Raw genomic sequence first — 27,470 nt, forward strand, 5'->3', positions numbered from 1 at the left:
GGTCCTAAATCACTCAGTATTTACAAACAAGTGATCTGAAATTTTTATTTACCACCACGGTGCGATGCTTTTTGAAATCTGTATGTCTTTAAAGAAGTGAGTAGTACAGAATAAGAACTGCAGCACAGAATAAGAACCGCAGTGCAGCAAGGCATTAAAAAAATTAAAAAAGAAATTACAAAGTCCATCTGCCAGTCCAGACAAGCCATTACCATCTATTCCTGGACCTACAAGTGCTTGCAACTCTAGACACTCTTAGGCATCACTGTATTTTTGGTTTCCCTGGCATTTTGTTCACTGGGGATTCCAATGTGAGTTACCCAGCACTTTGTGACACTCACACACTCATAAACAGATTCCTCGCTAGATAATGCTGTGTTTGGGTTTTGAAAGCAGCATTCCCTAAGTTTAGGTTATGACAAGAATGATAGAATGCACGAGTTCTTTTGTTACAATATTGGGTGTCTCAGGCTTGAGAAGCTCCAGTGATAATTAAAAAGGCATCTTTTGTGTTCTGTAATGTCTGGCACATTGTTGAAACCTTTAACTAGGGGAAAGTTCAAACAGGAAGACACAGCTTGAGCTCAGACATGCCCTACCTGATGGGGCTTTCCTTAATTATTGATTTATTTTAAGGGAACAGGTAGTTGGGTGTGATTAAAATCTATTTGCAATGCAACTTTATGATTAAGAAAAGAAAGGTGCAAGAATGCACATGGGAATGATGTGTGTTTTGATATCTTCTGTCCACTGGCGCAGTTGAGAGCTTAATGCTGTGCAAGAAGTGTGTAAATTTATTTTTGTGGTATCTGGCTCACTGAGGGAAGAGTTTTGTTTGTGGATCTCAGAGGCACAGCTGGGAGACTGCTGCTTGCAAGGAACTTGAAATGTCATTTTCCTTGTCATCCATTTCTGGGCTTGCTGCGTGTTCAGTCCATTTTAACTGTATTTCCTCATCACACCTGAATGGGTTTCAAAGCAAACACCCCATCCTGCTTCAAGGGGAATTTTTGTTTTGCCTTTTTCCTGTTCAATGCATTCTTACAAATATAAGAACAGGGATGCTGAGCGCAGCTTTTCCCACACACTGCCATGGAGTGCATGGAAAAAGAAGAGCCTTTTCCTTCAGGCACATCGCCACCTAGCAACACTCAACTCGAATTTCTTAGGGCAAGAAAAAGGGTAAAACCTGTTTTTAAATGTTCTTGCTTTATTCCTGCACCTCCTCCTCAGTGTGCATTGAGGTTTCAGTAGGTGCCTGTCTGACCTGAGCAGCTGCAGCTGGCAATTATCTACTCAAAAATGGAATTATGCTGAGCTGCACTGTGTGGCCACACAGACACAGCAGAGTGTGTCCCACCTCTATAAAAACTACTTTTTCTCTCTGTTGCAGAACTGGTCACTGTTTCAATAGTTGCTCCCTGCTGATGATGTTCACGGGTGGAATTTCAGCTGTGTCCCATCTGTGGGGTTGATTCTTAGCCAGTGTTGCCCATTTTCCCCCTGGAAGATGTGTTGGTGTGCAGGCACCAAAGGCATTTTGTTTTTTCAGGTTCCTCAGCACTGCCTGAGGCAGCAGCACATGTGAGAGAGGAGGGGGTTGAGAAGGGCAGAGAAAAGGCACAGAAAAAAGCAGCTCCCTGTATGTTTGTAATGCTCTAAAGCAGCTCAGTGCTTGTTCAAATGCTCTAAAGCCCATATAAACTCTCACTGTCAAATCTGATATCACAGACTTGATATATTAAGAATTTTCCCTACAAAAATCCAGCTGAATAATATACAGTTGTAAGGATTTACTTTTATATTAAGTGGTGATTTACAGTGGTGGTTTACCTGCTCTTTTTGCTTTCCTTACTTTGCTGTTTGTGTGTTCTGAGGTGGTGAGACATTGCTGTGTGCAGACTGAACTTGCTCTCTGGGCTGAAGGGAAGCAGATCCCTGCGGGGCTGAAGGGAAGCGGATCCCTGCGGGGCTGAAGGGAAGCAGATCCCTGCGGGGCTGAAGGGAAGCAGATCCCTGCGGGGCTGAAGGGAAGCAGATCCCTGAGGGGCTGAAGGGAAGCAGATCCCTGAGGGGCTGAAGGGAAGCAGATCCCTGAGGGGCTGAAGGGAAGCGGATCCCTGAGGGGCTGAAGGGAAGCGGATCCCTGAGGGGCTGAAGGGAAGCAGATCCCTGAGGGGCTGAAGGGAAGCAGATCCCTGAGGGGCTGAAGGGAGGCAGATCCCTGCGGGGCTGAAGGGAAGCGGATCCCTGAGGGGCTGAAGGGAAGCGGATCCCTGAGGGGCTGAAGGGAAGCGGATCCCTGAGGGGCTGAAGGGAAGCGGATCCCTGCGGGGCTGAAGGGAAGTGGATCCCTGCGGGGCTGAAGGGAAGCGGATCCCTGAGGGGCTGAAGGGAAGCGGATCCCTGCGGGGCTGAAGGGAAGCGGATCCCTGAGGGGCTGAAGGGAAGCGGATCCCTGAGGGGCTGAAGGGAAGCGGATCCCTGCGGGGCTGAAGGGAAGCGGATCCCTGCGGGGCTGAAGGGAAGCGGATCCCTGCGGGGCTGAAGGGAAGCGGATCCCTGAGGGGCTGAAGGGAAGCGGATCCCTGCGGGGCTGAAGGGAAGCAGATCCCTGCGGGGCTGAAGGGAAGCAGATCCCTTAGGGGCTGAAGGGAAGCAGATCCCTGAGGGGCTGAAGGGAAGCGGATCCCTGCGGGGCTGAAGGGAAGCGGATCCCTGAGGGGCTGAAGGGAAGCGGATCCCTGAGGGGCTGAAGGGAGGCGGATCCCTGAGGGGCTGAAGGGAGGCGGATCCCTGAGGGGCTGAAGGGAAGCAGATCCCTGAGGGGCTGAAGGGAGGCAGATCCCTGCGGGGCTGAAGGGAGGCGGATCCCTGAGGGGCTGAAGGGAGGCGGATCCCTGAGGGGCTGAAGGCTCTGCCCTGCTCCGTGGGATAACCGGAGAAAATCCCGTGTCAATCCCAGCGGAGCCGTGGCTTTCCCGTCACCTCTAGAGGCTGCTGTTGTGTTAAAGTTGAAGTGCAGCGCGTTCCCAGCGGAGCCCAGCTCTGGGATTCGGTGCCGGGAGCAGGGAGCGTGCGTTCCTGGAGGAAATACTCCAGACAGAGAGAGGCAGGGATGCCTCGGCTCGCCGTGTTCGCAGCTATCAGGCAGTAGAAGAACTGATGAAAAGCAGCCTTTCCCCCGCCCACTGATGCACGGGTTATTGGTTTCTGGTCAGTGGAAGGTCTCTCAGACCGATGAGCAGCAATCGGAATTGAGACTTTGCTGACAGGAACCAAGTACTTTACAGTGACCTTGTCAGTATTTGAGGATAATGTCTGCTGGACTTGGGTTTGTTGAGCTGATAAAATTTTCTTTCAAAGAAAGTTTTCCTAAGAATGGATTTTGGGTTTAAAATGAAATGTAAGGGATATGTTTACATTGATAATTCCCTCACATGCTTTCTTGCTGCAAACTAGGCATTGCCTTGTTTGCAGCACAGATATTTTAATTTAGAAGTTCAAAAAGCTCTTGGTATTTGGTACAGTTTATTATTATTTTTTGTAAAGCACACTCGTTATGCAACATTTGACAAGTCCAATCAGAGTTTGCACTGAAATGCTGAAAGCCATTCACCTAACAAGGATCATTACTGCCTAAAAACCTGCACACCAGTGACTACTGGTCTAATAAAGAAGAATTAACTCCTTTATTAGTGTCTGGACAGCACTCCTGAGTAGTCCGTGGTTTCTGGAAAGCACCCAACCACGATTTCCAAACAGCTTGAAGAAATATGTAACTTTGAATATAGAGAATTCAAATTGGACTGGGAATTGTAATGGCCATGTGCACCCCTGTCTTGTAGAGCACTGCTCTAAAGGAGTTTAAATAGTGTTTTCTTCCTCATCACCTGCACCTCCCACAAAAATCTAAGTATTTTAAAGTGAAAAAATCAAATACTCATCTTCTTGTCCTTCCCAAGCACCCAATAAATGCATTGCATTCATGTGAATTCAGGGATGCTCTCTATGTGCATATCAAAATATTGTCCCCAAAATTGGTGAGGAACTTGTGTTTCATGCTGAAGAAACGTGCCTCTCTTTTTTTAATGCTGGAGGTGTGGATTTTTATTTTATTTATTTTATTTATTTATCTAAGAGGGCTCAGATTTCTCTTGATGTCGTTATTAGATGGCTGTTTTAATTTGATGGATTGGTGTAGAATATCTCTGAGTATGCACAATATGCGAAACTTCTCATGCCCTTCTTAAAAATCACCATACGCTACTCTTTATTAAAGATCTTTCTAGAAAATAGCATGGGCTGCTTTGGTCTGTGTGATTGCAACTTTGGCAAAACAACTGCAACTTTTTATTAGATACCATTCAAAAAATGTGCTGTTACCTCAGCACTGTGTATCTGCAGTGAGGAGAAACCTTTTTTATGTTCTAGGCAGTCTTCCTTAGAATATTCAGTAGACACCAGCAGTAAATTTAAGCTACCTGTTTTTACTGGAATGCCCAGAGCATTCAAGCAGTAACTCTCAAAATGCCACCACAAAGTGTCACTCTGTGAGTTGCCTCTGTCATGTCATCCCTTCCCCTTCTCTAGCAGAGGGGAGAAGTTCTCAGGGTGGAAATTGATGTTTTTTACTGGTTCTGCCCTTGTGTGCACCATGAAGATTTCCCCATCCCAGACGGGCAGGGGATGAGCTGTGCTCCCAGCTGAAGAGGGCAGAGGGAAAATTAGGATTCCATTAGGTTTTTTTATGTCTCTTTTCGTATCAGCCCGGGACTTCGGGCGCTGATGAGCCGCAGGAAATGCGAAGTGATGCCCATGAGGTTCGCACACCCGCCCAGATGTTCTGCCCTCTCAGGCTGAGGCGCACACATGTGCTGAGCGGCTCCGAGCGCCAGGCTGGGGCTGCAGAAGGGCAGCCCGCACCCTGGCACGGGAGAGCTGCAGCAGCACCGGGCTCCACCGCCTCTGTCATCTCAGCCGGAGCTTCGGCAGCTGCTAGAGCCAGAGCCCGCAGTGTTTAACCACTAATAGCCCTTAAAAATCCCAGCTGGCTGTGCCCTGATGGAACTGTAGCAATGTGTGCCATGCCTGTTTGCATGCAGAGAGAGAAACCTTTTCAAACTATTTATATATAAACTATATACACGGGGCAATGGCCACTGCCTCACGCCTTTTATTTTAATTGCCTCTCTCATTCCTGTGATTCCATTTATCATTCCTGTGATGCCACGCCGTGATTCCATGGCTGCTGCTGCTGCTGTAGAACCGCATTACTTCTCGCTGGAAGGCGCTGAGGCCGTGCTGGGGAGTGCAGGGAGGCAGAATTAGTTTTGAACAGCAGGCTCAGCACCCGCCCCCGAGTCGCCGCACTGCCGCCCGTGCCCGGAGGAGGCCCCTCAGCGCCGCTTCCTCCCCTCGCAGCCTCCTCCTCCTCCTCCTCCTCCTCCTGCTGCTGCTGCTGCCGCCGCTGTTTCCTGTGCGAGCGGCTCTGACGCGGCCGTGCCCTCCCTCCTTCCCTGGCTCCGCCGCCGCCCCCCGCTCCCCGCCGGGCCCTGCGGAGCACAAAGCACCCGCGGCCGGCCGGCAGCGCCTGCGCGGGGCGGGCCGGGCTCTGAGGGCGGCGGGCTCGGAGCGGGGCCCGGCGGGCAGTGCCGGGCACTGCCGCTGTCAGCGCCGGCGCTCGCAGCAGGCTGCGCCCTCCTCCCTGCCTGCCCTGCCCCGCCGCGTTCGCTTCGCTTTTCCGCTCTTATTTTTAATTATTATTATTTTTTTTTTAACTTGGAAGAACTGCTGGGAAGCCCCCGCACGGCTCCCTCCCCTCGGCCCGCAGCGCGTTCCCCTCGCGTTCCCCCGGCTGTCGGAGCTCGCTCCCCCTTCCCGACCCGCTCCAGGCTGGGCCTCCGCTGGGGTTTGGAAGCCGGGAGCGCCTCGGCACCGTCTGCCTCCCCCTCCCGGAGCCGCTCGTCTCCGCCAGCCCGATAAATGCTGTTTATGAGGATGGACCTGTTGAACTACCAGTACTTGGACAAGATGAACAACAATATCGGCATCCTGTGCTACGAAGGTAATAGTGCCTCGCCACGGGGAATCAGTGGTGCCGTCGCACGGGGGAGGGATGGATCCCTTCCAGGATGGATCCTTCTCCGAGCGGTGCTCGCTGTTGTTTGTCAGCGGGGATGTTTTTGGAGATCGCCGGTGCGGGACGCCCCGCGGGCTGTTGTCAGAGCTTTGTTACAGGGCAGGGATTTCTTTCTTTCTTTGTGATTTTTTTTTTTTTTTTAGTTTAATTTTTTTTTTTTTTACAATCCGCGTTTTCAGCGCCAGCTTTCCTTTCCCTGGCCGGCGGCACTGCTGGCACTAAAGGCCGGGGGGCGGGCGGGGGTTTGTCCGTCTGTCTGTCCCGGCGCCGCGGGCTGGGCCGCGGCCGGACACGCGTGGGCCCGGCTGTCCGGCGTGTCCCCGCGGGGCCGGGGCCGTTGTCCGCCCCCAGCGCCGCCCCGGGCGTCACACAAGGCCCGCTGTGTCCGGCGGGGCTCCGCGCTGTCCGGCGGGGCCGCGGCTCGCTGCCCTCCCCCGTCAGCCCTCGGAGCCCTGCTGGGAAGGCGCCTGAGGTAACAGGGCAACATCAGTTTGTGAAGCTGCGCGGAGTTTTCTCTACGTGCGCCTGCGAGAAGCGGTTATGGCTTGGCTTAGCCTGGAGAGAAGGGCACCACTGAGCTAATTCGGCTTGGCAGCGGGGCTGCTTTTGCTGTAGCCACACACAAGCGCCGCGAAAAGCTTTTTTTTTTTTTTTTTTTTCTGATTCAGCAGGAACGCTTTCCATGTTCGTTCAGAAAACAAACTTGCTGGAGTTGTCAGGAAAGAGACAATGAGGAGCGTACAGAGGCCAAGGAGATATCTGTTCACAGTGCTCAGGAAAAGGCCAGGCCAGAACGCAGGCAGCTGCATCTCACTTTGGAAATTACAGTCTTTTCTGTCCCTAAACCAGCATGGCCACATTTCTTCCCTTCAGGAAGTGGAGGGGCTCCCTGTTGTACTGTTAATACCTTTCTTTCTCCTTTTTTCCTGCCTTTTCTTTCCTGCACAAATATGTATATATTCATTTGGATTAAGCTCTCTTACAGAAGATTGAGCTGAATAATACACAGTTGAGGTTCCATGAAGTTGAATTCCCAACTTCTTTCTTATACCATGCTTTCTTTGTTTGAGCAAGAAAGCTTGTTTAAAAGAAAAAAAAAAAAAGAAAAACAGCTTTCAGGATCCCTTAACTTTTTCATTTCAGGATCCTTTAACTTTTTCATTTCAGGATCCTTTAACTTTTTCATTGCTCTCTGCAGTAATTAGTGTTTTTTCTTGGGGAGCAATTGATAACTTCTGATGAAGACCATGGAATTTTATGCAAAGCTTTATTTATGTAACACGTCTTTCTGAGCCCTCTGTTCACTAAGTTTTGTTGCTCTGTAGTTTTGGCTCATTACTTTAATTCATTGTAATTATGCCTTATATTTATGGAAGATTCTTTCCAGTCCCCTTTGTATTCCCCACCCTCTTCTCCAGTAATTATTATTTAACCAGATCTTAGCTTTAATAGTTCAAAAGCAAAAGAACAGCCTAAGGAATACACTCTACTGGAGCAGTTTTTGTTTAGGTTAAACATCTGTTGCTATTTTCCTTATTCTGGAAGTTAACATTTTTAACACTAAAATAAACACACACAAAATGAAGAGAAGAAAAGCAAAACTTCAGTGGTGTTTATAGTGAGGTGTTTATATCCCAGTGGTTTAAAAAGTGTAAACACTGGCAACATCTGCTCTGAACTCAGAGGGTGTTTTAGAGATGCCACAGATCTTCCTGGCCTGTGCCATAGTATTTATTTTAGAAGTGAGTTGTGTCAGCAGTGATGGATCTTGTCTTTCCAGGGACACTGTTGCAGTGGTAACTACATTGACAACAAAACGCCCTCTCAAACTCAGTTAATTAGGATTTACTGAAGGCCACACTTGAACTACTTATAAATTGATGCCTTCCTGAAAAGTACTTCTGAAGATGCAGGATAAGATAAAAATAGGTTTGAAATTTCAGAGGAAAGAGTGATGGGCCTATAGGCCACAGGAAATAGATGGGTTCCTTGTTCCCTTAGTTTCTCTCTTGAAACATTTTGTTTTTAGTTTTTGAGATGATTTCTGTGCTGGTGAGATAGGTCAGCATGTTTTATGACGTTTACTGGTGGTTTTACTCTTCTGGCAGTGGAACTGTTGGATTTGCAACAGTCTGTGGATCAGAGATGTGTTGATACCTAGGAAATAGGAAAAGTTCCTCCAGTGTGTGCATCTGGCAACCCTTTAGTTGGACATGGAGCAGAGGAGTGTGATTTGCATCCTGAGAGGGGTCCTGCTTTTTCTTGCCCAGCAAGAGTCCCAGATTGCAATTTGTTATCTGTGAGCTGCAGGCTGCTGAGTTAATGCCAGCCCTGGAGAGCCTGCCCTGCCTGGGAGGGGCAGGAACCTCCCAAGAACCTCAGCTGTGTCTTCATCTCAGTCTGCTCCTAAATTGTGCCATTCATGGTCACACTCCAGGCCACGGAGTTCCAGCATGGAAACATTGTGCTGTTGTTCATTAAACACATCTCTGATTTTGGCCTCCTCTCTGGGGGAAGAGAAGAAATGGTGATAACATAGATGGGATCTGCCTTGTGGGCAGCAAATTGTCCTTCTGCTGGGGCTGGGCTTGCAGTGGGAGAGCTGGAAGTTCTCCCATTAGCTGTCCAAAAGTGAGCTGTGCTGCAGGCTTAGCTCTGCAGGTGAAACCTCACCTGAGGGTAGCTGTTTTCTCAAACGAGGGGTGATTTAGTTTTTGTTGTGAGGTTGGTGAGCTACAGGCACAGGTTCTCCAGAGAGACTGTGGAGTCTCCGCCTTTGGAGATACTCAAATCCCACCTGAGCATCCCATCCTGCCTCAGGCTGGTTTTGAGCAGGAGGTTCTAAATGACCTCTAAAGGTGCCTTTGTAGCCTCCTGGAAATTTCTGCACACTTGTGTAATTAAAGCAGCCACAGCCAAGAAAAGGATTATAACCAGAAATGAGGGCAAAGAGTTTTAGAAAGGGGGTCCGTAACTCTGAAGCACAGGATAAAGCCATTTCCTTTCCTCAAGGTTGTTCATTTTACACTGATTATTTGTGTCCTTTGGAGGGTTTTCTTAATCTCATTACTCACTTTGAGCCCCCATGATGCCCCATGGTAATCTCAAATCCAACTGATGCTTTTGGAGAAAAATCTGAATGTTAATGAGTTGGGTTTTTTTTAGCAAGTTGCATAAAAAAGACATTTGAAAGAAAATTTTTAAATCATTCAAATGGGGATGCTTAGTCCTCGCCAATGGAAAAGGACAGTTATATTAGTGATGATCAACCATTTCAAGCAATTTATTGTAATAGTTTTGGTGCAATAGAAAAGAAGAAATAATTAGAGAATTGTTGCCTTGGCATCTGGATGCTCATCTTTAGCGTGAATACATTTGATATTCTTCTACTCAGCATTTGCTGCCAGTGATCAACAATGGCCAGTTTAATGAGTGGTGCTTTCAGATCATTGTTTTCTTCCTAATGAGCTGGGGGCCATGAGGAAGCTCCTGGGAGCCCTGGCTGAGGAGCAGAGGCCGGGGAGCAGCAGCATTCTGAGGCAGGCTGGCATTCCCAGCGCTTCCTATCGAATGACAGCCACTTGATCCGGCCAGGTATTCAGGGCTGGAACATCTGCATCTCGTTTTGTGGTGGAAACTCACTTAACTCCAGCTCAGTATTCCTTCTGAGCCCGGTGTTGAGGTAATGGAGTGCTCAGAGTTCAACAAAGCAGAACAGAGCACAGGTGATGCTGCTCTTTGACTCCAGGGCTGTCCAGCCAGTTCTGGCTCTGCTTTCCCACGGAATATGCATGAGGAGGAGCAGTCTCCAGGCAGATCCCTTTCGTTCTGTTGTTTATCACAGATGGTGCTGTGTTGGAAGGCAGATTTCTGCCTTCCTTCCTCTCTCTCTCCCTGTTTCAGATGCTCTGGGTTATTGCTGCATTCTCAGGGCTGGAACTGCTGTGCTGGGAAAGGTATAAAGAAATGCAATAAGATGCTAAGAAATCCCCCAGGCATGTTACTTGGAGCACTCAAAATAGTTATGCAGAATTCTCTGGATAGTCCAGAAGGCTGTTTTTTTTTTTTTTTTTAAATGAAGAAAATTGGATCCAGATTTCTAGCAAAACACCCCTTTTTGGTTTCAGGACAGCTTTCATTAGTTAGTGGCATATTACATAATTATTTCACTGACTTCCTGTAAGGCTGGAGCATTCCTTGGCTTGCAGAGCTGGGTGTCCTCTCAGGGCACTGCAAAGCATCCTGAAAATGTCTGTGTCTTCCCCAAAAGGCCACTTCAGATGTTTGCTATCAGAGGCACAGATCCTACTAACTTCATTTGCTTTTTAATGAAATGCAACATGTTTTCTTAAGTTCTAATGAAGAGTTTCCATCAGCTCTCTCTGCTGACCTTGCATTTTTCTTTTTCTAACATCAGTTTCTCCTATTAACTGCAAAGTTTGGGTTAGTTTCTAAATATGTAAAATGACTTAAGCACTATTCTGCTAAGAATTGGATAAGAATCTCCTTCATGGAAAATTAAGTGTTCTTATTTGTAACACAGTGTAAAATTTCTGTTCAAAGTCGTGTAAATTAGGATGCACCTACAGAACGTTCCCCATTTATAGAACATTCTGTGGGTTTTGCATTTTCAATCTCTTTCATCTTCAGGAAAAAAAAACAAAGAGCCCCAGCTTCACAGTTGGGCTTTTCTTGCTCATTTCCTCCTAACATGAAGTTGGGAATATCCTCTTCAGGACTGACATCAAAATTCAGTTTATTTTCCTCCATCATCAAAGGCAGGATAGATTTAGGTCATACTTTAACTTTTTTTTTTCCCCTTTGGAGTTCTCACCCTGGATGCTAGTTCAGCATTTGTACTGAGAACTCAAACAAGGAAATTAAAAACCCAAATATAATAGAGTGTTATCCCACAGCTTTCTGTAGATAAGATAGGCAGCATATTTTTTTTCCTGAGATAAAAGGTAGTGAGGTTTGTAGCAGTAAGTTGAATTCTGTGTTAATGAGCAATTTGCTTAAAGGCTGTAACTTGTTACTCACAAGTCAAATTTGTTACAGTGCCAGCTCTCTTTGGATATAAATCCAGGGATTTTAGGAGACATTGAAAAAGCTTAAATTGCTCCAGAGTTTGAACAATGCACTGCATTGTATGGAGAGCTGTTAGAGAAAAAATAAAGCTTAAACAACAGTCTTCATTGTGTGGCATCTAAAATTATGAATGAAAAAGTTCATCCATATGTATTGGCTTTGCCTTTTTTAAATATCTGCTTTGCATGAAAATAGTCGTCTATTAATTTCTTCTTGAGGTTTAATACAGATGGGCCTTTATATTTGATTTTGGCTGAATAGACTACAGAGTTTGAACATGCTGCATGCAGACAGAGTGCCAAGCAATTTAGCAAAGTTGTTTACACTAACAATAATCCAGCAGGACAGAGCCTATAAGTTCTCACTGATAATAGTGTGAGGTAGTCGTGAACACGAGTTCCTGGAGAAGTGTTTACAAGAATGGCTTTATACTTCCTCAGTTAGAGAACCGGGAGGGCTTTGGGGTTGAATTCCTTCTTTAAAGCCGGTTTTTCCTGCAGCCTGGATCATCCCCCTGCAAATTGCTCTCCAGATCAGCATGGATAGCTGCACACACAGGGGCATTGTTTGTCCCTGCCTTTGGGGGTAACTGTGGGATGGGGCTGAGGGGCAGGGACAGACACCAGCAGTGCCAGCAGGCTCCCTCTGCGTTTCCTGGGGGCAGAGTGCCCCTGGTGCTTGTCTCACAGCTTTTTCACATGTTCTCACTCTCAGCCTGTCCCTACCAGTGGGCTCAGCGGTGAGTGGAGCTCAGGGGGCACTGGTGTGTGTCCTGGGAGGGATGGGGGGACATGGAACCTCCAGGGCACTGAACAGGCAGTTGAGCTCTTAATTAGGGTTATCTCTGCCCACTTGTAAACCTCGAGTCACAGATGGATGGAGCTGGAAGAGGTTTGGTCTTAATAGCAGGAGTAGCTGGCACTGATTGGAGGGTAAGGCGAGCTTGGGGGACTTCAGTTCCCAGGATCACAGAATGTCCTGAGCTGGAAGGGACACACAGGGACCATGGATCCAACTCCTGGCCCTGCACGGGCACCCCAACAATCCTGGGAGCTCCTGGAGCTCTGGGGGCTGTGCCCATTCCCTGGGGAGCCTGAGCAGTGCCCAGCACCCTCTGGGGTAGAACCTTTCCCTGAGATCCACCCTGACCCTCCCCTGATGCAACTTGAGGCCATTCCCTTAGAAAAGGTCATTCTTGTTAAGAAACATCTCAGTACAGCTTCTTGTGCAACCTTGGTGAAGTTGAGGTACCGGGCTCCACCACAGCATTGGTTCCAGCCAAAGGAAAAGTCACCCAGAGACCTGGGTGAGGTGATGGGACTTCATCAAAGATCTTCAGAGATCCTCTTTTAATAGGAATGGCACTCCTTAAACCTCAGGGTGATATGGGTGGTGGGGACAAAAGTGTGGAACTGAGGTAGGAATCATTCCTTATCTAAGTTTCACAGCACTGGTTGGTATCAGATTATTTTTTTAAACAGGAGTTTAGAGTGTTTCTTTGCCCAAATTTCATGGCACTGTTTGGTAACAGATTTTTTTTAAATAACACTTTTTTTCCCTTTTCTTTTAAACTTGGTTGTTGCTATTGTTAAAAGCAAGAACTTGTTAAGCATAGTAGCACTGGGTGCAGCCCAGCTTTTCCCCCAAAAAATGTTATGTGCTGCTTGTGCCTCATTTTGGTTTGGAGAAAAAGCGCATCCACAAGCGGTGTTCGTGGATAGAAGCAGATCATATTTGGGATAAAGTGGAATGTTGCAGCCTTGGTGGCACACAGGGAGGAAGAGAAGTTGCCTTCAGCAGGCTGGTGGCAGCTCAGTTCCCTCACAGAACCTATGGCTCCTGTCCTCTCCTAATTCCCCTTGTTACAAGAGTCTCTGAATATTTAAAGACATGCTCCTTTTCACTCCTCATCACTCTGGAGTGCTCCCTGTCAGCTGTGAGAACCAGGCATTGTAGTGTATAACTTTCCTCCTATTCTTCCAAATGTTGCTAGCAGGTTCCAGGAAATATATTTGCTCTCCCAGGGAAAGTTTGGAACCAGTTGTGTTTAAAAAGCAGTAGATTTTCCTGGAAACCCATTTGACAGGGCAGCATGGAAACCTCTCAGCACTGCACTTTCCTGCTTTGTGAGGCTTAATATTTATTTCTCAGCATGCAGAAATAAGTTTTGTTGTTTTTTCTTTTTTTGCATTTAAATATGGGTTGTAGTTAGATGTGAGAGAGAGGTTTTTTTTTGGGGTTTTTTGGGGTTTTTTTTGCCCAGGGTAGAAATGGCACTGTTGTATGGAAATAGAAACCAATTTGGAGCATTTATTATGTTTTGTTTTAACTGAAATTCCCAGATCAGCAGATTGGCAGTGCCCCTTGTAGTTACAACCTACAAAGTGTCCAGCCCAGCCATCTTTTGCATGGGGAAAGTGAAACCCAAAGCTGCCAAATGGATCTTTTTGAGTAGCTGTTGTTCTTTTGGGAATGAGTGGGGGTTTTATTTCTTTTGCAAATGGTATTAACACACTGTGCTTGCACTTTTGTGATGATATTGAGACTTCCAATTTTGTTATTTAATTGCTAATGTTTACTAGGTCTCACTTCTGAAAGTAAATTAAGATATTTGTGACAGTAGCAAGGTTTGGACACTTTCAGAGCAGACCTTTCAGAAAAATATGGTTTCTTGGCTCTGGATTACAGCATTGGAGTTGTTTTCTGTGATGCTCTGCTGATTGTAATTAAATATCCCTGTAAAGAAAATTAAATTGTCCAGGCAAAGGGAAACTATTTCTATGAATCTAAATGGTCTGGGAAGATCAGTAAATGCCACACAAGAACTAGCCAAGTAAAATAGGACTATTGAGTTGTTCTGTTTATATTCTTTGGAAAGCAACATCTTCTAAAGCAGCTCGACAAAAACAGCTCTTACCATCGAGTTGACACAAGTGTGGCACCTCCTCTGTGGGGCTTTATCCAGAGCACATGAAATGAGGACGGGCTGAGGGAAGTGCTGTATGATTCATATAAGGCAAGTCTGAACTCGGCCAGTTCCTTGGATTTAGTATAAATATTTATGGAATTGAAGGGGATTTTTTTTTTTAATATTCTTCCTCATGCTCCGGATCCTTGTTAGATGTCCTCCTCAGACATCTGGTGTGCACTGGTGCTTGTTTAACCCCCACCCTGCAGGTTTCCTGCTGTGGCATCTCGGAGCTCTCGCAGCCACTCTGTGGTTGGCGTGGATTAAACCTCCTCGGGCCAGTGGGGCAATGCTGACGTGCACACTTTTCCTGCTGAACACTCCAAACCCAGAGGTGAACACTCTGCTCTTGTCCTGCTGCAGGCATCACACTGAGCCATTTACCAAAGGTAGCAAAAATAGGAATCCCAGCCATTAGCAAGGATGTTTACAGAGCCTTGGCTGGGTTCTCTATCTTCAAAAATGCTTCTCTCACTGATGTTACATAATCCATGTATTTAACTCAGCTTGTCACAAAAAAAAGTTAAAAAATTATCTTTCTTTAAAAACTCTTTAAAGCCCAAATATGTAAGACTGTGACTGCTTTGAGGTACATTATGTTTTCCTTAACAGCTGATCCGTGGATGTTCTGAGTTTTTCTTTGCAGAACAGTAAATTGAACACTACCCTGTTTGAGTTCAAGTGTCTCTCAATTGGTGTGTTTAGCAACAAGTATGACAGCAAACATTTTAATGCTCACATTTGCATATATTTTTAATCCTCTCTGCAGAATCCTTGCTCTCACAGAAGCCCAGTTAATTCAACTTTTAGCCAGCCCTGTGAAATAAACAATGACTGTTATCCTTATGTACAGTGGGGAGTAAAGAGCTGTAACTGGTTGAACTCACAGAAGTCTGGGATAAAGCTGACAGCAGCATTCCAAGTGCTTCAGTTGGAATATTTTGCCACAGCTGCTAAACCTTACACTGTGACCTCTTAGTAAAGAAAATTGCTTTTACCTGTTTGAGATGTTCAAATAAAATATGTCATTGATCAGCTAAGCAGGTAAAAACAATGATTCTTGCACTGATGCTGTATGGACTTCATCCTTACTTTGTGCTCAGCAGCCATGGAGGGGAAACAGGAGCTTTTGGACCAAATTATTGTGACTTTGGTCCCTCTGTAGTGGATCCCACCCAAACTGAGGTGATGGAATCTCCTTCTGTGGATGTAGTTAAGTGTTTTTAGGTGATTAAAGGAATGAGGCCCTGCAGACAATGCTGGGAAGAATTTGAAGTTCCTCTGTGTGAGCCACAGGACCTCCCCAGGTCAGTTCCTTGAGATCACAGCCTGTTGAGTTGGATAAAAGGAATGTGCCCACAGATGTTAATTTTTATATTCTCTTTGCAGGATGAGTTGGGATCAGAGACTTAATGAAATAGCAGTTCAGCTGTGCTCCTGCAGTGCAAGACAGGCTGAGCCCATTTATGACCTGAAGCAGGGCTTCCAAACCTTTTAATTAATAATGCAGTGTCTCACTGCCCCCAGCATTGCTGTTCGTTCCATTAAAAATTTCACAGTTAATACAAATCCTGCTTAATTATGGGGTGGAACATCTTAAATGTGTGATAAGGGGGTAGAGTCTGCAGAAATGTTTTTCAGGTGAGATGAGGAAGGTTTTAACAGGTGATTCACTGGGGAATTATATCACAGTAATGCAATGAGAGGTGGGATTTCTGGCTCCTGTGGGAATAGTATGATGTGAGTGGTGGGTCACAAACACACAGCTGATGTGTTTTTGTTACCTTTGTTTTACCAACCCATCTGCACTTCCCTGTCTCTCTGAGTTCTGTCAGGATTGAGTTGCTTCTGCAGCTCTGAAATAAACAGAGAAGGAGCCTGAAGTTGTTGTCAAAAAGGAGATTCAGCTAAGGACTAGTAGAGATAGGGCAGGAAGACACAGCTCTGATTGAAGGCAGAGTGTAACTTCGGTGCTGCTCACCCCTTCCAACCCCATGACTGTCAAGATAACTTCAAAAATAAGAACCTCTGCTTGTTCTTGTTTTTCCAAGAGTTCTGGAAAACCTGTCCTCAGTGCCCAGAAAACTGTGAGAAAGGCTGCCCAGGCAGCATGTAATTTCTTGGTAGCAAACACAATCCCTCCCTCTATCTGCCCTGCCTTCTCTTCCCCTTGGAGAGAACACTGATTTGGAGTGACCCTGCAACTTGGCCCCACAAAGCGAGCCCTGCTTGTGAAATAAACAGCCGGGCTCTGAGCTGGCCAGTGCTGCCATCCATCCCCTGGCACCATGGGACTGGCTCCCTTTTATCCCTGGGACAGCCTCCAGCAATCCCAGCGCTGCTGCTGGCCTGGTGGGAGTGCTTGGATTCACATCACCAGCTTCAGTCCTTCGGGGCAAGATTCATTCTGTGCTACCAGCTTTTTCACAGCTAAACCTTGCAGTGGAGCAACAGTTTGAAAGCTGTTGTGCTCTCTGGTTAGCTGATTTTTTTTCTGTACGTCTCTTCATAGCCATTTTCTTTTTCCCCAGTAAAATCAATGTAATTGTGTGTCATGAGCCTAAGGTTAAAAACTGCTCTGTCAGAGGCACAGATTTAGTTTTATCTTTTTCCTTAGTGGTGCTGTGTGCCTGTTTGTTTTGGAAGACAGTCCTGTCAGGAGCAATGGTGATATTTTGGCTTTTATGTGTTTCTTTACACCTGGAGAAATCAGATGGAATCCTTTCCTCCGAATCTCATGAGCTGTACTGTTCTCTGGGCTCTTCTAGCAGCCTTCACAAGTTCCTGGATAATAAAACACTGCATGACAGCAGCATCTGAGGGAGTGCTGAGCTATACCTCAGCATAACACAAATCCAGAGGATTGAAGGTCCTGTGTTATGCACCGTCCGGGGCTTGTGCTGAGCTGAATTTGCTTTATTTTCCTGTCTGGGGCAGTGGCTGGGCCCTGTCTCAGCCCTGCCCAGGAGGAAGGGGCAGGCTGGCACATCCTGCTCCTTTTCCATGCTCCAAAGAGGATCTGGTTTCCCTCTGGAAGGCTCCCCTGCTTTGCTGAGGATTCCCAATTTCCCCCTGCCCCGCGCAGTTGTTGCTGCTCCCTCGCTCTGCTCTCCCTCTGCACAAGGGATTTTGGAGTCCCTTCTGAAGGACAAAGGGATTTTGTTCTCCACAATGGATTCTTTGTGGGAGATGGGTTGGGATTGTTCTGCTGCTCAGTGGATTAAAATCTTGGGTATTCTGCCCAGATTGGCTGGAGGGGCTCAGTGTCCCTCACATGGGAGACCATGGGGCTGCACATCAGGTAGCAAAACCAAAGAGGAAATCCAACTTTTTCCTGTGTTCGTGAGGCCAAGTGTGATTTTTTTTTTCTCATTTCACCATGGTTTAGGAAGAGAATTTGGTCACTTGGATGCAAGTCCCAGGGATTGCCTCTGGATCTTGCACAGTGCCCTGAGCAGTGACCCTGATTATTCCAGATCCATCCCAAAGGCAGCACCCACCTGTGCATGTCTTTTCCTAACATTTTAAATCCATCTGCTTTTCTGTTCATATTTTAAAGCATTTCTCTCCTCTCTTGAGGGTCGTTTTACCTTCCAGGTAGGGAATTTGGGGAGAAATAAAATGGGAATAAAAGAAACATTGCTGGGAAGTACAATATCAGATTTCACAGCTCTTTTAGAGCACTCATTTTCTTGATGGTCTGAATTTTTCCACATGTAGCAAAGGAGAATAATGTGAGAAAAGGTTTTCAGAGCATCTTTATTTTCAACTGCAATAAAAGCCTGTAGTACTTCTAAAAATAGGCTCCAGTTGAAATAAATGGAATTTTTTTTTACCTTTCTATTGCACCTTTTGCTTCAAATCCTTATGAAGGAGAGTGTGCACAATTTATTGGATTTACTTTTAATATGACCCTGTTGCAAATGAACATCTCAGAATTAATGTTTGAAGCATGCTTGCTGTAGCACATCCTGACTGTGTTCATACCCACAAGGGACACTGAACACCCAGAATTTAATTTGTGTTACAGGATCATAGCCATGGAATATCAGCCATTGGAGCAAGGGGGGAGTTAAACCTGAGTATCCACAAACAATATCCAAAAAAACCCAAAAACCAACCAACCAGAGAGAGTGTAACAAATATTTTCTCTCTAGGGGGAATTATTCAAGTCTGAGCTTTCACAAATTGAATTTGTCTCTCTTTGCCATCACATGACAATATGGCTATAAGGTAGGATTTAGTGCATTGAAATACTGCTTTAGCCCCAGTTTTACAATTTCTTCTGTCGTGACCTTGCTGAGACTTTGATTTACTTTTGGAATAGATGGCAGGGCTTCTGGCTTGGATTTTTTCAGCTGGTCTCTGATTCGTTTAGCTTTGTCATCTTTTATGTAACAAAGTCATGTAAGACTCTCAGTCTTGGTGACAAAAAAAAGAACACCTAGATCTGAAACGACATCTTCAACATGTTCCCTTAATTATATTTCTCTCACAAAAAAAAAAAAGGTTGATAATGCTTTCTCATTTTCAATAAAATCACATTATCACACGTGTCTTTTGCTGCCCAGTAAAGAGGAATGTCATGTTTGCAAGCAAAAAAGAAGATGGAATTGACTGTTTGATGCAGGGAGTGTAGAGGATTCTTCTCCCTCTCCTCCTGTGTTTGGGATGCCCAGACTGCTGCCCTTGGCTGGACTCAGGAGCTGGGCTTAGCCCAGAGCTTGGTTCTTCTCTGAGCAAAGAGAAAATTATAATTGTGCTAATTTTTAGTTCCTCTTCACTGCCTTTGGATGGTTGATGCAGGCTTTTCCTGGGAGAGCTGGCAGAAGGGCTCAAAGGTTGCTCCTGGGGTGCAGCCCTGCTCCTTGAGCACACACCCATCCTCTGTCAGAGAAATCCTTTCTGACCCTGGTGTTAACAAGGACTGCAGCCAAGCCTGGTGCAATTTATCTGGGGATCAGTGTAGTTTTACCATTGACTTCACCCAAATCGTGCCTGCCAGATAATGGAAATCTTGTATTAGGCACAGTTTGCACAAGTACAGGTACTCTGAGCAGAAAAAGCAACACTTTTTTCAGAGTTTAGTAAGAGTTACCTAAATGGGACATGATCTTAGTGAGAGCTGCAAATTCATGAAGTAATCTCATGGTCTAAAGTTAGACCCAAGCCTGAGTTCATTGTTGGGCTGGAAGTGAACACAGCCTCACAGTCACAACTGTTGAGGTGTGAAAGCTGCAGTTTGACAGAGGAAATATTAAGGAGCTCTGCCAGACCACACCATTAAAAATTTATTCCACCCTGCTTTCTCTGTGGCAAATCTGCTGCCCTGTTTCTTCCCATGACATCAATTCTTGCCTCCCTACCAAGAAGACTCCCGCAGCTGGTACCTGGTACCTGGTATTTTTAGGTACCAGGGAAAATACCAGGTACCTGAATTTTTCAGGGAAAATTTTCAGCCATTGTAGAGTTCAGCAAATATTTGTTTATTAATCTTATGTATTTGTGAAACAGTTTGTGGAACTGAAGCAGTTCCCCAGCCAAGGCAGTTGATGTAGCCATGGTATTTGGTACAGCTGTGCTTTTACAGCATGAGGGAAGAGAATTTCAGATGAGTAGTCAGTTTTTCACACTACCTCTGAAGGAGCAAATAGGTTGATGTTGGCTTGGGGGAGGCAAATTTGCCATTTTCTGCTGGTTTGCACTGTAGTTTTTGGTACATCATGCAGCGTTTTCAAGACCTATTAAGTAGAAATGATCTCTAATTTTGATTACCAAGATATTTTTGGAAGGATCCTCTAACGAGCCTGCTGCAGGCTGCCAGTGATGCTGCTGCACCAAATTCTGGCTCCTTTGTGAAGCTTTTAAAGGGAAGAGGAGGAAAGTGGGTGGAGGTGACTGAATGCAGAGGTCACTGTTTAATGTCCCTGCCTGCAGTGTGCAGCAGAACGTGTCCCTGCTTGGCAGGCAGGGGCAGCTGGAGGAGCCAGCACAGAGCAGTCACTTGAATCACTGGATTTTGCTTTTGGCCATGGGTTTTCTGGCGTACACATCTCTGCACAGTGGTAGCCAGAGCTTGCTTCCAGGAGTAAGTGCTTTTCATATGTTTTGTAAACGGAGGAAAAGAGACTTTTTGCCAGTTTTTCTCCACATGTGTATGTGACTTTCTGGTTTCCTAAATTAGCTTTTTGTTATCATAGCAGAAAGTCAGTAAAATATGTGGCAGATAAAGGAATCAGTAAGTTGGCCGCAGAAAGAAATCTGTCAATTATAATAAAGAATATTTCCAAGATCTGATGTCTTAGCAGCATGTTTTAATCAGGCTGTTGCCATTAATACTTAATTTTTTGTTGTTCTGTAGTTTGCTGTTTTATTATGCTCTCCAGATAGGCCTGTTTAATGTACTCTAAAGGAAATACAGACTACTGTGACTCTGTTTAGAGTGGCTGATCTACTATTTCCCAGAATTAAGTCCTATTTATGCTCATCTTAAATCATCTCTTCTGTAGAAGCAACCCTGAAATGGAGTAGTGGTGCAGAATGCTGGTTTTTGGGATAAGGAATTTTGTTTGTTTTTCTGAGTGAGGGTTGCAGAAGTGCTCAGCAATGATACAAATAATATAATTTGTAATTCTTCATGGACTGTCTCTCATGGTGACCCAAGATTTCCTCCTGAGAATGGATTAATTTGTTGTCTTTGGTCAAGCAAGTGAAGCAGATATGCCTGGAACTGCCCACTTTTCAGAGTGCCTGCAGCCTGTTTCACACAGATCTGGTTTCAGGGGAATTTCCCAGTGCCAGGGCTGTCAGTCCTCTCCCACTGTACAGTGGGAGGTGCAGTAACATCCAGAGCAGGCAGCTGGCAACATCTGCACAGGGACTCGGTGCTGCATTGCAATTCTCTGCTGAGAACTTGTTCTCATGACTTGTTGAATTGAGTAATTTGTGGTGGCTTCCCTGCTTGGTATTTGATATCTCAAATCATATGATTATTTTTATTTTGTGCTGGAACTGGAATTTTTATGCCATTTATTCCAATTTATGTTGGCACAGACTGATTTCTGTGTTTGCCGTAGTGGAATAAAACATGCAATAGTTTAGAAATTTGTTCCAATCTATTTTTTATTCAATCTCCTAATGATTTTTAGAATATAGTGATAGAAAATAAATTTTATTTTATAGTATCTTTTTCACATCTGTATTGCTTTTGTGAAGATCTTGGCTTTTCAGCATATGCCATGAAAGTAAATTTTGATCTTGAACCAATAGAAAAAGCTGCCCATTAAGGTCTTCATGTACTGCTCATTCCTGGGAATTTGGCCTTAAGAACATGAGACAGCTCCTCTCACTAATGAGAGTTTGTCTGCAGGTATTGGAAAAGGTAATTAAAGGTGTGAAGCCCATTAATTAAACTGTTTAATGGTCTTGTCCATTATTTTTTTTAATGGAGTGGCCTGAGGTCATAATAATTCAATCCAAGGCCTTAAAGGTAAGGACCTTGATGACAAACACCACAACTGAAGAATTTTAAGGGGTTTTGTTTTTCCCTAAAAGTTAATAAACTTGTCAGGAATTCACTCTCGTGGATAAATCCTTCTGTCAGATGAAGAACAAAGATGGGCGAGGGCAGTGCCGGGATTTTCTTTCGAGGAGTTTTATTCTAACTTGCCTAAGGTCTGCACCATGTCAGTCTTCAGCTGGCAGGACAAAGGCATATGTGGATTTCTGGGTTGTAATTAATGCTCAGACTTTGTGCATTACAAGCAGCCAGTGGGACAGAGGAAATTGGGAGGGGGGATAGGATATGGCAGCCCTGTGTCCGTGCAGCCCATACCGAGTCACAGGAAGGAAGCTTGCTGCCAGAGTAGTGTATATTTTGTTTTTCCAGTCTTTGGTGACTCCTGGAGCTCTCAGACAGATTTCAGACCCCTCTGGTGTCTCTCTGTCAAGGCACACTTGTTAAAACACGACTTTTGCTGTTGTGGACGTTCCGCTGGGGCCGCGGCTCCCGCTGGCCAGAGAAAGGCAAACAGAGCTGGACATCCTCTGTTCACACAGAGCTGTCCCAGGGCTGTGAGGGGCTGGGAAGAGCCCTGCTGGCCTGACAAACACTGTTGAGTGGAAGCACTTTCAGCCAGGCTCCGAAGTGGTTAAAATAAAGCACATTCCCGCTGACTGCATGGGCTGGTGTCAAGCGAGAGCAGAGCTGCTCTATAGGCAGACACTACGTCACGGTGTTATCTTTGTTTAGCTTGTCTGTGCTCTATCATGTTGCCCAACAATTTTAATAAAAAAAGAGAAGGAGGAGGAGAAGGGAAAAAAAAAAGACTAGTATGAATAGTTGTAAGTAGAAGTATCTGAAAGCAGCAGATCTGGAGTGCCTTCCACCAGCTGCTGGCTGAAACAAAGAGGAGCATTATGAGAGGCACAATAAATGTGTTTGCTATCTCTGCTCTCAGTTGCAGGGCAGACACAAGCCGTCACAGTAATGAATTTTGAAGCCTGGAGTTTGGACTTGGGGAATTTATAAAACACAGTTGTTTTATCAGAGTGTTGCCTTGCCAGCTGTGTGATGGGAGTCTGGTTTCCATGGAGTGTGGTCAGCTGGGGGAGACAAATCTAGTCCCTAAAACAGCATTTGGGGCCATAGTCTCCTCTGTGGTTTCTCTCTCTCTGCTTTAAATTCCTGTTTGGTAAGGAGGAAAGTAGTGGGGAAGGAGTTTTATTTAAATGAAGCAGTTTTAGCCCTAATCAAATGTGCGGCCCCACGTAAACTCAGGGTGCTGTGCAAAGCCAGTATAGGAATTTGCCTTTTATCCCTCTAAACAATGTAAAGAGATAGTTTCCTTGATTTTCCCTGTTGTCTGGACTCTTTTTGGCATTGTTCTCCTGCCTGGTGTGGGCAGGAGGGGCTGTACCAACTGAACTGTCCTGTCTGTCCTGTAAGAGACTCTCACTGCTCCCACCTGTTCAAAGTTTGGTTAATTTGATTCATTTTGGCCCAGTGGTGCTGGTCAGATCCTGGTATGTTTAGCTGAAGTCTTGTTGTTCCCTGCATAATCAGGAAAATGCATTACCAAATTGGATAGGCCTTCATTAGAAGCCCTTCCTTTCTTTGCTAAATTTCTTTAAAATAGGTTTCTTCCAGCATACAATAGCATTTTTACCAGATTTTATACTCAGTCTGAATGTTAATATATAAATGCTGTTCTTACCATACATAGAAGAAATGAGTTTTTTAATTTTGAAATAAAATTGTCCCAATTTTGGTAATTGTATAGTTTCAGGTCCTGTTTGGAGAAAAAAGGGCAGGTTTCTGATTTACTGGGTTGAAGAATGTCTCGAGATTTCTGGTGTTTTGTAAACACCCAAGTTAGCTTTACATGGGTATTTAAACTGCCCAAGGCACTTAGGAGTTGCTCAGGAGTCAGTGGGAGTGAGGTGCCCACGTGGAATTTGTAATTGCTGTTGTGGAATTTTGTGTTGGAGTCCCCAGAAGTGATGGGAGATAACTGCAGGGAAAAGAGTGATTGTGCATAGGTGGGAGGACACAGCCTCCAGGCTCAGGTGCTGAAAGCTTTATCTTTTGACATTGCTTTTAGATGATTCCTTTTCAAAGACAGGAGTGAGGGAGATTCCTCATGGAGAGGAACTGGTGTGATGTGGTTTGCTTTGAAAGTTTAGAACATGAATACTCTGTAGGTGGGGGTTTCTATTGGCAAAACACAAAGGAAAAATGCACAAATGTACTGATCTGAAAACAATTTCCAAAAGATGTTGTGGTGATAAAAGCTTTTTTCATGGCACTGGGCTGGTTGTGGGTGCTTCTCAATTAATGTTTGGTTGGAACAGGAGAGCTCTGGGTGTCTGTCCCTGAGCATTTGCAGCAGGGCACAGTTTTTGCTATTTAGAGCTGAGATGGAAAGTTCCTATTTAGATTTGGTGCCAGAGTCTTTAATAGAAATCATGGCTTGTGGTGTATTATAGGTCAGCGTATATTTGCTAGTTTATATTATGCTGACTAAATTGGCAGAATGCTTATTTTTACTGGTAAACATTCAGGAGGTTTTCTCCTCGCTCCTTCTTTTTCCAACAAAATGTTATTTGTCGTGTGTAGGAATTAAGGCAGCATTTTATAAATCATCTGCCTCGGTGATGATGTGAAAATGTGTGGTGGCACACAAAGATTTCCATTGTCAGGTACCACAGGGCTCTAGATGGAGTTAACTTAGGCCTAATTTTAGGTCTGGAAATTATGGCTGTGTAAAAAACAAAATGCTTCTGGCAGCGTAGGAAAAATACAAATTTTAAACTCCAGCAAAAGCAGCTATTTCAGGGATATTACCAGAATAGGTAACCCTGGTTAATTTAGCTTCTCTCCAAGCCCCTGATGGAGCCCCAAAAGCACTTTTTTTACATCTTTAAATCCCTATGAGGTCTAAATATGACCTGAGGATGTGAGTTCCAGTGAAGTCCATAGTGGTGAAGTGCAGCACTGTGCTCCAGGCTATAGGAGGAGTGAAACATTTATTGAAATGGGAAAAGCCCTGGTCAGGCTTTAACGCCTGCTTCGCAGCGATCTGTCCTGTGCTTGTGCACAGCCAGCTGTGGCATTGCTGGAATTGCTTACACACAGCTCCCATATGCTGGCAAGGGCTTTTGCTGGGAAGTGTGAGATTATATAAAAACTTACCATCTACTCAGTCTGCCGCCAGCTGGAAATTAGCATTTCTGTCATTCCTCTGCTGAAGAGTTGTGCTCTTTTGTTCGTGGGTCCAAACATAATTTTAAAATATAGAGAAAGACATTTAGGGACATATTTAAAAGTTGAATCAGCAAGTTCCAGTTTCCCCCCTAATTTTTCCCTTGCATAGTTATATACCAGACAAGCTTGTTTTGGACAGCGTTTTATAAGGGAATCATCTGAGAATCTGAACGTTGATTCAGTTTTAGATCTGAAATATTTGGCATTAATGTGAACTGTAGCCCTGGAATTTATAACTGCGACTGTAAGAAGAGGAACAAAGCTTTTATTTCTCTGTGAATAGTCATGGTTTGCAGAGTGAGGTAATCACAGCCCGGTGCTGGGATTGCAGCCTGCCAGGGGAGGAATCTGAGTGAAAAAGCTGAGGTGGAATCTGAGTGAAAAAGCTGTGAGGGAATCTGAGTGAAAAAGCTGAGGGGGAATCTGAGTGAAAAAGCTGAGGCGGAATCTGAGTGAAAAAGCTGTGAGGGAATCTGAGTGAAAAATCTGTGAGGGAATCTGAGTGAAAAAGCTGTGAGGGAATCTGAGTGGAAAAGCTGTGAGGGAATCTGAGTGAAAAAGCTGTGAGGGAATCTGAGTGAAAAAGCTGAGGGGGAATCTGAGTGAAAAAGCTGAGGCGGAATCTGAGTGAAAAAGCTGTGAGGGAATCTGAGTGAAAAATCTGTGAGGGAATCTGAGTGAAAAAGCTGTGAGGGAATCTGAGTGGAAAAGCTGTGAGGGAATCTGAGTGAAAAAGCTGTGAGGGAATCTGAGTGAAAAAGCTGAGGGGGAATCTGAGTGAAAAAGCTGAGGGGGAATCTGAGTGAAAAAGCTGAGGGGGAATCTGAGGGAAAAGCTGAGGGGGAATCTGAGGGAAAAAGCTGTGAGGGAATCTGAGTGAAAAAGCTGAGGTGGAATCTGAGTGAAAAAGCTGTGAGGGAATCTGAGTGAAAAAGCTGAGGGGGAATCTGAGTGAAAAAGCTGAGGGGGAATCTGAGTGGAAAAGCTGTGAGGGAATCTGAGTGAAAAATCTGAGGGGGAATCTGAGTGAAAAAGCTGAGGGGGAATCTGAGTGAAAAAGCTGAGGGGGAATCTGAGTGGAAAAGCTGTGAGGGAATCTGAGTGAAAAATCTCAGGGGGAATCTGAGTGGAAAAGCTGAGGGGGAATCTGAGGGAAAAGCTGAGGGGGAATCTGAGTGAAAAAGCTGAGGGGGAATCTGAGTGAAAAAGCTGAGGTGGAATCTGAGTGAAAAAGCTGTGAGGGAATCTGAGTGAAAAAGCTGAGGGGGAATCTGAGTGAAGAAGCTGAGGTGGAATCTGAGAGAAAAATCTGAGGGGGAATCTAAGTGAAAAAGATGAGGTGGAATCTGAGTGAAAAAGCTGAGGGGGAATCTGAGTGAAAAAGCTGCTGCAAAGATGGGTTAGTTCAGCCTTTGGGATCATCCGGGGTGAGCTACCTCTCTCCTGCTGCCTTTTCTCAATGCTTGTTCCAGCATAAAGCATGGTTTGGGATGCCTTGACCATCCTACAACAGCATAGCGTGCAGTCTGGGGGACGCTACTGGGGAATTTCGGGGGATGTTACTGGGGAATTTCAGGGGACGATACTGGGGAATTTCGGGGGGTTTTGCTTCGTGCTCCCAAGAGGGGGATGGTTGTGGCTGTGTCCCTGTGGCGGTGACCCCATGTCGTGTCTCCCCGGGCAGGTGAAGCGGCGCTGAGAGGGGAGCCCCGAATGCAGCCCCTGCAATCCCCCGCGCTCAGCAACCACCGCACGGGCCCGCCGCCCATCAGCCCCAGCAAGAGGAAGCTCAGCATGGACCAAGGGGACGAGGAGCTGGACTGTGAAAACGACCACGTCTCCAAAATGAGCCGCATGTTCAACCCGCATCTGTAAGTGCCTCGCGTCTGTCCCCGCACGGAACTGAGGGCTGCGTGCTAAAATCTGCTAAAATCGTGTCCTGGCTCCAACTTTGTGCTCGGTTTTCTCCCTTTGTTCCAGCTTGTGTGGGAGATCTGCATAAGAGCCGCCGTGATTAGATGGGTTTTCATGTTTTCTTTTGTTTTTGTACAGTGTGAAGTAACAGGAATTAGCTCAGCCTAACTATTTATAGCAGCCATACGTATTCACCTTGCGATTTCTGCAGTATTGTTCCCTCGTTCTTTGTGAGGCGCTCCTTTCACTTCCCCCCATTCTGAGGCTCTCAGGCTGGGGGTGGGGAGGCAGCAGCAGCGGCAGGAGGAACACAAGTGCTTTGCATTTTTCCGAGGCCAGCAGCTCGGAGCCAGCTGCTTCCTGGGCTGCCTTGACAACTGGGCAAGCTGCAGTTGTTGCTAAACATTCCTGCTCTGACAGTCAGGTGTGGAATGTGCCGGCCAGGTAAGGCGTTGATGAGCTGTGTTGGGCAATCAGCAGATGCCATTCCTGGGAATGCGAGCCTGGCTGGCACTGCTGGAGAATTCCTGTCATTCCTGCCTGGAGGAAGCGATGGATGGAGCTGCTGTGGCTGCTGCCTCAGCTCCTGCAGC

At 45.7% G+C, this 27,470-nt stretch overlaps 1 protein-coding gene and 1 long non-coding RNA gene across 3 annotated transcripts in view; one reads left to right on the top strand and one right to left on the bottom strand.

Moving 5' to 3' along the window:
- The window catches only part of VGLL4 (vestigial like family member 4), a 78,483-nt gene that overhangs the window by 27,197 nt on the left and 23,816 nt on the right, over positions 1 to 27,470 (top strand). Inside the window, exons 1-2 of one of the 2 annotated variants that reach the window (XM_068201504.1) lie at positions 5,541 to 6,067; positions 26,648 to 26,834. In XM_068201504.1, coding sequence (XP_068057605.1) covers positions 5,986 to 6,067; positions 26,648 to 26,834 — 269 coding nt within the window. In that variant the 5' untranslated portion in view covers positions 5,541 to 5,985. Of the gene's footprint in view, positions 1 to 5,540; positions 6,068 to 26,647; positions 26,835 to 27,470 lie in introns of those variants that run through there. The other variant, XM_068201505.1, reaches the window with a different exon arrangement.
- Positions 14,252 to 27,250, bottom strand: LOC137480469 (uncharacterized). The gene is made up of 3 exons (XR_011002927.1): positions 27,073 to 27,250; positions 14,938 to 16,054; positions 14,252 to 14,569 (listed from the first exon to the last, which is right to left on the bottom strand). It is a non-coding gene; the product is annotated as an uncharacterized lncRNA (long non-coding RNA).

This window comes from Anomalospiza imberbis, chromosome 11 (assembly GCF_031753505.1).
Source record: "Anomalospiza imberbis isolate Cuckoo-Finch-1a 21T00152 chromosome 11, ASM3175350v1, whole genome shotgun sequence".
Classification (NCBI taxonomy): domain Eukaryota; kingdom Metazoa; phylum Chordata; class Aves; order Passeriformes; family Viduidae; genus Anomalospiza; species Anomalospiza imberbis.